Consider the following 13,424-nt stretch of genomic DNA (forward strand, 5'->3'; position numbering starts at 1 on the left):
ATCCAATACATACCTTGACGCAGAATATAGGCCTGATGGTACCTATAAAAATTTGGATACTTTCCAAGTGAGATACTTCAGATGAGCCGTAGACGTTGGTACAAATGGAGGCTTCATCAATTGAGCAAGAACAACATTGAGGTCCCAAACCACAGGAGGCGGTTTGAGAGGAGGGTTGACATTAAAGTCCTTTCATGAATCTGGAAACCACCGGATGAGCGGAGAGGGGTTTCCCTTCAATAGGCTGATGGAAAGCTGCAATTACACTGAGATGGACTCGGATCGATATAGACTTGAGGCCAGAAGTAGATAAGTGCAAAAGGTAATCTAAAACAGAAGATAAGGAGGAATGTCGAGGCTCCTTATCATGAGAAAAACACCACATAGGAAATCTAGTCCATTTTTGGTGATAGCATTGTCTAGTGGTAGGTTTCCTAGAAGCCTCTAAAATGTCTGACAGGTTGGGAAAACTGAAGAGGAGTCATGTTGAGAGGTACCAAGCTGTCAGGTGTAGAGACTGCAGGTTGGGATGAAGCAGAGATCCCTGACTCTGTGGAAGCAGAGATGGAAAAACTGGTAGAAGGTATGGCTCCCTGCTGCTGAGTTGAAGTAGAAGGGTTGTCTCGGCCACCGAGGAGCAATCAGAATCATGGTGGCATGATCGTTCTTCAACTTGACCAGAGTCTTGAGTATGAGAGGGAATGGAGGAAATGCATAGAAGAAGAGATTTGTCCATTCCAGAAGAAAAGCATCTGCCTCGAGGCGATGAGGAGAGTATATTCTGGAGCAGAACTGAGGCAGTTTGTGGTTGTGGGGAGCTGCAAAGAGGTCTAACTGAGGCGTTCCCCACTGTGAAAAAATGTGATGAAGAAGCGAGGAATGGAGAGTCCATTCGTGAGGTTGCAGAAGATGACTCAAGTTGTCCGCCAAGCAATTTTTCGCCCCTTGGATGTAGACAGCTTTGAGGAAGGTGTTGTGGCGGATTGCCCAGTCCCAAACCTTCAGAGTTTCTTGGCAAAGGGAGGCAGATCCCGTCCCTCCCTGTTTGTTGACATAATACATGGCAACTTGGTTGTCCGTCCGAATGAGGACTACTTGGCCGTGAAGAAGATGCTGAAGAGCGTTGAGAGCCTTGAAAATCGCTCCGAGTTCCAGCAGATTGATGTGACATTGACGATCCATACTGGTCCAGTGGCCTTGTGTATGGAAACCATCAAGATAAGCGCCCCAAGCATAGGTCGAAGAATCTGTCGTGAGGACCTTCTGATGAAGGAGCGGTTGAAACAGCAAGCCTCTGGAGAGATTGGAAGAGAGCATCCACCAATGGAGAGACTGCTTCAAAGAAGAAGTGATTGTTATGTGTTGAGAAAGTGGGCCGCAAACCTGCGTCCATTGAGAAGCCAGGGTCCACTGAGGAATTCTGAGGTGAAGGCTGGCAAAAGGAGTCACGTGTACTGTGGAGGCCATGTGACCTAGTAGTACCATCATGTGTCTCGCTGAGATGGAAGAGCGGGAAGACACTGTATGACAGAGTTGAAGGAGAGCATCCAGACGTTGTTGTGGAAGGAATGCTCCGCGTTGGATAGTATCCAGATCATTCTGATGAATTGTAGATTCTGTGAGGGTTGAAGTTGGGATTTGGGAAAGTTGATTTTGAATCTCAAACTTTGTAGGAACCACGTAGTCCGTTGGGTTGCTACAATAACCCCCTGATATGTGGAATCTTTGATGAGCCAGTTGTCTAGGTATGGAAATACCTGAAGACCATGGTTCCTTAGAGCTGCTGCTACCACTACCAGGCACTTGGTGAACACTCTGGGGGAGGAAGCAAAGCCAAAGGGTAGCACTCTGTATTGAAAATGCAGATTCCCCACCCGAAATCTGAGATATTGGCGGGAGGCCGGATTAATGGGAATATGAGTGTAGGCCTCCTTGAGATCCAGAGAGCATAACCAGTCGTTCTGCTCTAAAAGGGATAGAGATGCCAGGGACAACAGTCAAAATTTTTCTTTGACTAAAAATTTGTTGAGAGACCTGAGATCCAGAATGGGCCGCAGATCGCCCGTCTTCTTCAGAACAAGGAAGTAACGGGAGTAAAACCCCCTATTCTGCTGTTCAAAAGGAACTGGTTCGATGGCATGGAGATGAAGCAGAGGTTAAGCTTCCTGAAGAAAAAGGGCAGTCTGGGATGGACTGGAAGGATACTCTCTTGGAAGAAGTTCTGGTGGAATCTGAGTGAAATTAAGAGAATATCCTTGCAGATGATGGACAGCACCCAGAGGTCGGATGTAATTGTCATCCATCGATGGTAAAAAGGATGGAGACGACCTCCTATAGGGGGAAGAGAAGTCAGAGACAGAAGAGTGGAGATTATGCTCTGTTTTAAACAGTCAAAAAGGCTGTGAAGCCTTAGGTGCAACAGAAGGTTGAGATTTTTGTTGCTTCTGAGGCTGCTGTTTCTTAGGAGGAGGGCGAGTGTAAGAATCTGTCCTCGGAGTTAAACGCCTCTGGTAAATGGGAGGAGGACGTGTAGACTTGGCAGGAGATGGCTTTGGCTTAGGTCTGACAATAGAAGCAAAGGATTTTTCATGTTCAGACAATTTCTTGGTGGCTGCCTCGATAGATTCACCGAAGAGGTCATTGCCTGCACAAGGAATATTAGCCAAGCGGTCCTGAAGATTAGGATCTATGTCAATAGTACGAAGCCAGGCAAAGCGATGCATTGCTACAGAACAAGCAGCCGCCTGGGCAGACAACTCAAAGGCATCATAAAACGACTGAAGTAGATGTAATCTGAGTTGTGATACAGAAGCGATGACTTCTGAAATTCAAAGTGCTTTTGAGTGTCTAAATAAGTAAGAAATTTAGGCAAAAGAGCAACGAGGAACTCAAAATAGGTGACAAAATGGAAATTATAATTGAGGACATCATGGCATTTTGATAGATGCGACGTCCAAATTTGTCCATAGTTTTCTCTTCTCTACCAGGAGGAACTGTAGCATAAACCTTGGAAGGATGGTATCTTTTTTTAAATAAGACTCCACAAGTAGGGATTGATGAGATAACTGTGAATTCTCAAATCCTTTACAATGGAGAGTTTTATATCTGGAGTCCAATTTTCATGGAACAGCTGGAATTGCATAAGGAGTCTCCAGGCATCTGGTAAAAGTTTGAGACAAAAGCTTGTGAATAGGAAGCTTAAGTGACTCTGCCAAAGGTTGATGAAAATACATGACTTCAAGATACTCTTAGAGTATTTGGAACTAGCATCCAGTTGAAGGTCCAAGTCCACAGCCATCTGACGAAGAAAAAAGGAGAAAGATAGCTGATCCGGTAATGCTTTGCCTCGAGAAGGACTCGAGGTCGTCGAGGCAGCCTGGGTCGAAGATGAAGCTTCGGCTGGAAAAAAGGCCTCAAAAGAATAGGGAGACTTGGACAAGGCTACGGAAGCCGCTGAGTCCTCGAGGCGTGGAAGTGGAGACCTCGAACGAGGAGTTGGCGGTCTAGTAGAAGTAGGTGTAGAGCGAGGCTTAGTTGAGGAAGGACGCTCCTTAGAAGAAGAACTATGCCTGGAAGGATGCCTCAATGAAGGCCTCGATCGTTGGTGAGAACGATGCTTGGAAGCAGATCTCGAAGATTGAGGAGACTTTGCCCCGGAGACAGAAGCAGCCGATGCCACCAAAGAATGGATAGGACTGGAGGCTGTAGATCGAAGCTCCAAAGGCTTGATGGAGGAACCTCGATGCACTCCCAAAGACTCTACTCCTTGTTTGGAGTGTGAGGATTCCTGCCGAGGCACTGGCAAAGAATCTGCTCCTTTCTTCACGTGCTTAGATGCCAGAGCAGACACTTGCAGAGACTCTGCTCCCTGCATAGAGTGTGTAAACTCAGACTGAGGCATAGGAAGAGGCTCGACCTTGCAGGAGTCTGCAGAATGCCCAGGCTGGATTAGAGTAGCTAGCTTCAGTCCCATTTTGATGAGGAACTGAACAAAATGCTGCTCTAACATGGTCTGGAAAGAAGCTGGAAAAGATGGATCCGCATCTGAAACTGGACCACCTGCCTTGACTGCAGGTTCCACCGAGGCAGTGGAAATGTGCTTCGACTTGGAAGTCTTAAGCAACTTAAGCACTACCGGTGGAACTGTCTGCTGAGCTATCTGACCTGAGGATACAGGGGAAGATATAGCAGACATTGTCGAGGAAAGAGCCGCTGCAAATGAAGAAGGTCTGATGAAGCTCGAAGTCGAAGCAGTGGAGGCAGGAGGGCCCTCGGTCGAAGGCGAGACCAAGGTCGGCTTCAGAGTCGAAGAAGTGGATGAATCCATCTGGAAGAGCTTCTCCACTGAAAGTAAATGACGTTTAAGGGCTCGAGGTTGAAGAGTAGCACAGCGTTCGCACGACTTCGGATGATGTTGTGGACCAAGGCACTTGAGGCACCTGGTGTGAGGGTCCGTGCGAGAAATCGCACATTGACACTAGCTACACTTCTTGAAGCCTGTCACTGGCCGGGACATAGAAGGAAAAACAGCCGCTGCAAGGTCGAAGCCCCTGGGCTGCAGCCGAGTGGCTTGCCCCGGCAACCGAACGGAAGAAATAATTTTTTTTTTTTAAACTAGAAATAAAATAAAGAAAGCACGCCGCTGTGTCCGATGTCAGCACGGGTTGCCCTGGCAGAGACTCCAGGGGCATAAGTCACAGACCTGGATCTGAGCCTGGAGGGAGGAGTGCCCGTGGGAAAGACGGTCGAGCAGCCAACTTTGGGAGTTTCGGCGAGTTCATCGCTGATTTTGACACCCCCCCCCTTCCGGTGGTGACATTAGAGACCCTGGCAGGCTTTGCAGAGGTTCAACAGTATGGTACTCAATCTCTCAGGGAAGATGGACAATATGTCTAAAACTATAGAATAAATTAAACATGATTCTGCTGAACAAATATCTTGTGTTGAAACTGAAGTAAATTATTTAAAGGAAATAACATCAACTCTGGTTAAAGATAAAAGTTATGGAGTCAAGATTAGTTCTAGACATTATATTCTATAAATTACAAACGTTAAAGTAATACCATAGGTAATTAAACACCTTCTGACCCAGCCCAGTTATCACAATGTGAATACCTATGTATAATATGCACCCAGAGTTTGACTTTTCTTTGGATGGAAAATAAGTGCGTATTATACATGAGATAATACGGTATTACTAAATGAATAAGAGAAGCTGGACCTGTATGCAGAAGCAGATAGGGGACTAAAATATAGTGACTTAAGAAGAGGGGTTATAGGGTTAAAGTGAACCAGGAAGATAAGTAAAGCAGACGTGCACGCTGAGCTGCAGGGATAATTTGGTCTTGAACTGACTTTTCTTCAACTTATCCGTCCTGTGGTATATGCTCACACGATGGGAAAGAGGAAAGGTTTAACGCAGTCTGTGCCTCCAGCGACCACAACACTGAGGGGGTTAGTTCAGACCACTTTGGACGGTCTGACTCGGCTTGCAACTCCAAGGACGCAGTAAGCAACAGGAGAACCCCCACCGTTGATGGAGGATCTTAGCGGAAATGGGGCTGTGTTAAGCCCTGAAGGAAGACAGGCACCTAGCCAGCCCGGAATTTCCAGTCCTATGCTGCCGGCAACACCCAGTAGTCCCCAGTAGAGGAAACGGAAGCGAGTAGCCCTGGAGGAGCGGCTGGGAGACCCTGTGGGGTTGAAGATCAAGCCGGAGATTTTACATCGATCTCCAGCATGGAGACTGAAGCAAAGAATACTGGGGGAGAAGTGATCATCTATGGAAGGTTAGAGAAACCTCCTGTCGTGAGTATGGAGGAAATTTGGAAGGCAATGGAAATTATGGATTCTAATCTTCAGAAAGCAGTGGCAGTTTTGAGGAAAGATAATGCTGCTATTAACTCTAAAGTAGAACACCAAGGGGGAATCCTGGAAAAACATGGTGAGATTATTCATAGACATGAGCAACAAATTTCCCAGGTTAAAGATCTTCAATTGGACGTTGTTAAAGAAAAATGTTATTCAGAAGAAATTAGATTATATTGAAAATTACTAAAGAAAAAATAACTTGAGAATTTTGAATTTTCCTCGTTCACCAGTAATCTCAGCTATTGAAACGGTTTGCAAATATATGCGCGAAGTTGGGATTTGAACTTATGACCTCTGGAAGACGAGCACAGGGCTTTTACTTATTGCGCTACAGTAGTTTCCAGGCAGGTGTCTCTGACTGCCCTGTGATATGGTGGGGGTCACCAGAAGTCACGAAAATTAGATCGACCAGAACCTCTAAAGGTTCTGGGTCTGCTATCAGGCAGGGTCTTAGTGCGACAGTCTACTTTAGAATTCACGAGGTTGTCCTGGCCCTTGCCAAATGATAACTGCCTCCTAAAGGGAAGTCTAACCAAAATAGCTTTGGAAGTGGAATCACCAGCCCATTGTCTTATCCAGAGTATCCTGCGGGCAAAAATGGAGTATGCTGACACTTTCACCAAAACCCACATAAAGTCATACAATGCATGAGCAACAGAATCTGACGCAGCCAAACGATGAAGAGGAGGATCCACAGCCTCACTCAACAGTGTGTACAGCCGAGAGAGGCCCATGTGACAAAGGATGCTACCAAAGTAGCCTTTATGCCTAAAGCAGCTGCATCAAAGAGACTTTGGAGGATCATGTCCACATAGTGGTCCTGCTTATCTTTAAGCACCACACCACCTTCAATGGGTAGAGAGGTGTGTTTAGTTAGCTGCGCAATCAAAGAAATCACCCTAGGCTGACTCAGAAGCTGCTGGGGATACAAGCGAGACATGGCCCTTGCTATCTTAAGAGCGCCTTCCAGAGAGTCATACTGCTTTGAGACTAAAATGCTCATATCAGGGTGCCAGGGGTAGATAGACTGCAAATGCACACAACAAAGCCTGGAGGAAGAAGTAGACAGAGTCAGCTAAGTAACCAAATTCAACTCCTGCAAAGACTCAGAAATAAGATCCAGCAAAGCCGCAGACTTCAATAAACACAGAACTGTAGGATCGTCCCTGGGTTCTAAAACTCCAGAGGGATCCGAAGATCTGGCACACAGTCCCTGGACCCCTGTCCTGAGAAGCGCTGCACCTGTAAATAAGGGGTCAGCATGCTGGCCATCATCATAAGGATCTCCCAGATCAAGATCAGGCAGTGCAAGAACAGCAGCTGACTGAGATGAGATTGTGCCCATAGAAGCAACGCCACTGAGAAACGTTTCTGAGGCGAAACAGGACTGCACAGGAGAAGAACGCCTGTTTTGGAACTCATTCCACAAATGTTTCATAAATTCTGAGAAAGCCTCATGCTCCTGGGGCATGATCACCCTTTGATGACAATTTTGCGTTTCTTAGGCTACGGAGAGTTCACACGAAACTAGCAGCCATGCCAAGCCCCCCCAAATAAAAAAGGCCACTCAACTGGGCTAGCCAGCATTTTGTCACCTGCTTAATCATGTGAAGCACTAAGCTTGGCGTTGCTGCCTCTCCTGGCTGCGCCTCATGGCTCGTGGCGCAATAATGCTCAAGGTGGTAAATGTCTGCAATTCTGGCAATAATTCACTTTAGGAGAGCCCAAGAACTCCATCTCAACAGGTTTTGAGGCAAAAACTTCAGTTTTGGAGAAGCAGGAAGCTTTTGAAAAAGATTGCAAAAAAATTCAAGATGGCTTCCGCTAAGAAATTTGCACCAAAAATGCGATATTTTTCACATATAACTAAGTTCAAAAATGGTAATTTTAGGATTTTTCAGGTGGAGGAATACAGTGGGCATGCAGAAACCTTCAAAACTTAAATTTTCAAATCTCCCCGAATTCACCTCATAGATTGCGACAGCCTTTCCTCACTGTGACCTGTGAAAGTGCTGCAGCCTACCTCAGCTCTCTTACAGTAGCTGGAATCAAAGAATCACTGCCTCATGCTGGGAATGCCTCTTCGACGTTGATCTTCGGGCTGCCAGTCAGACCCCCTGCGGACTGACGGATGTGTTCTGGGATGATCAGAGATGAGAAGATGCAGCCGGCACCCTGTGAGACACCATCGAGTCTCCTATGGATGATCAACAACCTGCACTCAAACCCTTGTTCAGCAGGAGAAAGATGGGGACAGCCCCGAGCTCCAATTAAGCAAATGCAGGCTGGCTGAAAAGGGACTGCCTTGTCAGTTGTAGACCCAAGTCTGTGTGATCTTAATGCAGACAGAGCTGAAGAATCGCCGCGCACAAGAAATGCTGAAACGATGGACAATACACACTGAATAAAATAAAATGGAGAGAGCAGAACACACTCCTGCTGGCATGTATGCAAAAGGGAAAAACTGCAGGTGGAGCTAGAGAACACAGTGAAGTACAGCAGAATCACAGAGAAAAAAATCTCCAGAGTGGATTCCTTCTGCAGATGGCACATAGCCATTGGGACACAATCCATCTGTCTAGAACAGGGGTGGGTAATTCCGGTCCTTGAGAGCCAGAGCAGGTTTTCGAGATATCCACAATAAATATGCATGAGATAAGAGTTGCATCTCAAGGAGGCAATGCATGCAAATCCATGTCATACATATTCATGGTGGAGATCCTGAAAACCTGACCAGGCTCTGGCTCTCGAGGATCAGAATTGCCTACCCCTGGTCTAGAATTTCTCACCTATCTACAGGAAATCCATTTTTTATCTGTCTTGCTTAAGAGTAAGATTTAAGTATAAATGCAAACACACACACACATTCACAGTCATCAAGCACTGGAATACTGCTGAAGCAAAGTTGATTCACACAAGCACCTGTTTTTACATTACTGCTTGAATAAACTGGTATATACCTGGGAGCCACAATTTCTCCAAGGGTACTGGACAGTCCTCTGTGGAATTCTTCATTCATAGCTGGGACAGTACCAGCACCAAAACCACTTCCATGTATTGCTCCATCGGGTAGAGAGGGCTGAAAAGCTACTCGGGGCTTTTCAGGAGGTGCTGTCTCATCTTCATTGCTGGGTACAGAGCCAGGTACTGGTGGATGATGGGGAATGTTTTGAAAAGGAGCTTGATGCCAGGGCTTTACTGCTCCTAAATGTTTTAGTCTGTCAGGCTTTCAAAAAATGAGGCAGATGTTAATATTACTTCACTATTATTTGAAATTTTAGCAAGCAATTAATCTGCAATCATCAAATTTAACACTGCAAATCAAAACTGATGTGCAGAATACTTCCAAGAATACAAATAATCAAAGTTATAAATTCAGTATTAATGGACAATTAGGTTCTTACCTTGCTAATCTTCTTTCTAAGACACAGGATTCTGTACCATAGCTGTTGCTTCCCATTAGTCACAAATCTGCAGAAGGGTATCACTCAAAACTCTGGTCTGCTCTGTAACTTATGAAAAAAAATAATAAACAATTAAATACCACCGAATAACAAATTAAGCACATGAGTTGCTAGGAACCAACCTGCTAAGTGCAACTAGTAGAAGCCATATAAATCCCCCCAAATGAGAAAGGGAATAGGAGCCCTCATGTTCCTGTAGTTTACTCTCTGCTAAATGTTAGAAACAGGAGAAGAGGTCCCAAAACGGACACCGGCAACATCCGAGGCAGAAATCAGGCGAATCAAAGTTCCCTCTTGTTCCAATTTGTCTGTTTGTTTTGTCAAGTCTTTGTATGACCACCTAAAATTTAGTATTTTGTATTTATAAATATATGTACTTTTTAACCTTTTGGATTTACACTGCCTTGAAATTTGATTTGGTGGTATAACAAAATTTTATTAAAACTTGTCTACATAGGGCAGGCCATACAGAATCCATGTCTTATAACAGAAAGAAGATTAGCAGGGTAAGAATCTAATCTTCTATTTTGTAGCAAAGACATAGGGTTCTGTACCACAGCTAACATACCAAAGCAGTGGCAGAAGACTAGGGCAGGCAGATGAGCCTGTCCACATCACCGAGGACTCAAAGGCAGCATCCTCTCGAGCTGCAACATCCACTCTGTAGAACCTTGTAAAGATGTGGAGGAGTAGACCAAGTAGCTGCTCTACAAAATCTCTTCAGGTGAAACACCCCAGGAAGCAACCACACTTCTAGTCAAAAGTGCCACGATTGAGATAGGGGGCTGTTTACCACAGGCAATGTAAGAAGACAAAAGTACCATGCAAATCCATCCAGCAATTGAAGCCATGGAAACTGGTTTGCCTCATCTTGAATGGCTTGTCAGCACAAAAAAGGTGGTTGGATTGCTGGGAAGCATTAGTCCTCTCCATGTAGTGAAGTAAGACTCTACGCACATCCAGCCTTCGCAACATTCTGTCCTGTTTCGCAGAACCCATAGGGTGAAAGGTGGGTAAACAAATCTGATTGAAATGGAAGGCAGAAGCCTTCAGCAGAAAGGAAGATATCGTCAGCAGAGAAACACCGGACTCCATAAACCTGAGGGAGGATTTCTTTCTTTCTTTTTTATTTTATTATTTATATACCACTTATATCCTAAGTGGTTTACATTCAGGTACTTTATCATATTTCCCTATCTGTCCCGGTGGGCTCAAACTCTATCTAGTATACCTGGGGCAATGAGGGGTTTAAGTGACTTGCCTAGGGTCACAAGGAGCAGTGAGGGATTTGAACTCTGTAGGATTCTCTTAAAGAGAGGATCTGTAACTCTGAGATCCACCTCACTGAGACTATGGCAATCAAAACATGATCTTAACCATAAGATCCAAGAGGGACATGTCTAGGACAGGCTCCTATGGAACCCGAGATAGACCTTTCAGAACATTAAGGTCTCAAGACAGAACGGCTTACACAATGGGGGATGCAATCTGAGCGTTTCCCTCAAAAACCGAGTGACGGTCTGGGTGAGATACCAATGACTGCATGCCTCTCCAAGCCCTAAAATACAAGATGCTAGCTAAGTGTACCTTCAAATATGAAACCACTAGACCCTTTTCAAGTCCAGCTTGCAAAAATGCTAGAATCACCAGGATGGGAACCCTCTCAGGCTCAACCTGCTCTTTGGTACACCATAACTGGAAAGCCTTTCAAGTCTTTGCATAAGCTGCAAATGTCAGACTTCTTTGCTCTAAGAAGAATCTTAACAACAACCTCTGAATAATCCTTATGAATTAGAGCCGAGCACTCAACAGCCATGTCGTAGACCATAGCGCTCTGGATTTTCCATAGAACTGGACTTTTGCTGAGGTGGCCAGAATGAATGGCAGCCTGAGAGATCCACCTCTTTGAAGGCATGCCAGATCTGCATACCAAGGCCGATGGGGCAAGTCCAGAGCCACCAGATCACCAGCCCCTGGCGATTCGCTATCCTGTGGATGATCCAGCCAACCATGGCCCATGGTGGAAACACACAGAGCAGGAGCTTGGTGGGTGAGGGCATCAAGTCCTGTGCTTCTCAGCCATGAGATCTATTTCTGGTCTTCCCCAGCGCTGCACAATGAAGGTGAATGCCCTCTGGGACAGAGACCACTCCCCTGGATCCAGAGTCTGCCTGCTGAGAAATCTGGCCTGAATATTCTCTACTACTGCCACGCGGGCGGCTGAGAGGGCTTGTAGGTGAACTTCTGTTCACTGGAACATCTGTACCTCCAGGCGTAGGGGAGCATTTCTCATGCTTTCTTGTTTGTTTACATAAACTACTTCTGTGGCATTGTCTGAAAAACATCCTGCCTGCCTTCCCTGTCATGAAGGATTGGAACTCCTTCAGCATCAAGTGAATGGTGCCCAGTTTCAGATGATTTATTGATCACTTGCTCCCCAATGGGGTCCACTTGCCCTGGAGCAGACAACTACAGCAGTGTAGCAAAGACATAGGGAAAAAGGTAGTCTGTGTTAGTGCTGCTCATAATAGAACCCTGAGATGGGGAGGGCTGCTGGGGATCAAGCTTCAATACAGAGAGGATGTCAGAAATGACATGTGAAATGAAAGCTCATTTGAAAAGACAATGCACTGAAATATCACCACTATAATAGACAGCCACCTCTGCCTCCTGACCTCCCTGAAAGGACCTCAAATCATCCACAGACGCAGTGGAACCTTGGGATAACGGCATGGAAAAGGACTTTCAATCCTCCCAGTTCTGTTCAGAAGGGTCACTGACACTAGGAGCTGGTGTAGTATGAGGCAGAGATGCCAACTTGGGACATGGATACCCATGAGGTGATGATGGCGCACTTACAGGCAGATCACTGTTTCCTAGGTCCATTAAGTAGACTTTCCATATAAAAACTGACAAAATTGGAAAAGCCTTGCACCAGAGGCCCCAAGGACCCTGTAAGACCCCTGACTGGGGAAGTAGGGCCTCCTCCACCACCACTCTCTTGTGTTTCACCCCCTGTGGTCTCTGAACAGGACCCTGCGTGTGGCCTCTGAACAGGACCTCTTCCCCGCAGACCAGGTTTTCTTGATGTCTAATGCCCTGGAGAAATGAAGAGAAGCTGAGCCCAAACTCCCACTCGTTCCTCCCATGCCCTGCGGCACATGGAACACAGCCGCTTCTCAGCAGATAAATCTGCACAAAAAAGGCATGAATCAGGGCTAGACTAGCCTGGAACATCTACTGTAGATGATCCCTAGGCAAAATGAATTTTGAGGCAGAAAAAAAAGCACTTTGGAAAAAATGAATTGTGAAAAATCCAAGATGGCTGCTGCCAGAAAATTTATGCCAAAAACAGCCCATGGGAGCTTAATTGGAAAAAAAAAATGTTGAAAAGGGGTTTTGGAGGTGGAGGAAGCAGACTAACCCCAGAAACCTTCAAATCTGTCTTTTTCAGACACCCCACCCCCCACCCCCAATTTTCCCCAGCTTGCCTGCCTGCAGGGGAAATATTTCTGTTTCAGAAAATGCTAGGATTATGTCCACCACTGGAGATCTTCTGGCTGCCAGTTATGGGGAGAATATTTGCAGCCGGCTCCTTGATACTCAGAGAGCTATTTCACAGGGGCCCCGAAGCCTGCACTCAAGCATCTGATAAATCAGCAGGTGAAGAAACTCCACAAGTACTCCAAGAGATTAGACCGTGAACAGCAGTCTGAACATGCAGGACTAAGTCCTTTCCCTGGCACAGTAAGCCTGAGAAGGGGGTCCTCCAAGCACCGAAGTCAAGCAAGAAAATAGAGAACAGACAACAAAAATACTTGAAAATAAGTAAAAGAAAGCAGAACAGATCAGAACATATCTGAGTTTGCTTGCAGAAGGAAAAATTGAAGAGGGAGATGTTCTCTACTGCAGACAAGGAGGAGTTCAGAGTTTTGAGTGACACCCTTCTGCAAATTCACGACTAATGGGAAGCAACAACTATGGTACAGAATCCTATGTCTTTGTTACAAAAATCTTTAATATGTGAATTATAGAATTCTAAGTACTTATCAGGAACTTTTACAAATCCAAATTTTTTTTCATCTTTAT

General features: G+C 45.6%; 1 protein-coding gene across 9 annotated transcripts in view; it reads right to left on the reverse strand.

The window, feature by feature from the left end:
* CSPP1 (centrosome and spindle pole associated protein 1) overlaps nucleotides 1-13,424 on the reverse strand; it is a 328,816-nt gene that overhangs the window by 166,716 nt on the left and 148,676 nt on the right. For all 9 annotated transcript variants that reach the window (XM_033933355.1, XM_033933359.1, XM_033933354.1 and 6 more), the window contains one exon: nucleotides 8,832-9,097. In XM_033933355.1, coding sequence (XP_033789246.1) covers nucleotides 8,832-9,097 — 266 coding nt within the window. The remainder of the gene's footprint in view (nucleotides 1-8,831; nucleotides 9,098-13,424) is intronic.

The sequence above is a fragment of the Geotrypetes seraphini genome, chromosome 2 (genome assembly GCF_902459505.1).
Source record: "Geotrypetes seraphini chromosome 2, aGeoSer1.1, whole genome shotgun sequence".
In the NCBI taxonomy this organism is placed as follows: Eukaryota; Metazoa; Chordata; class Amphibia; order Gymnophiona; family Dermophiidae; genus Geotrypetes; species Geotrypetes seraphini.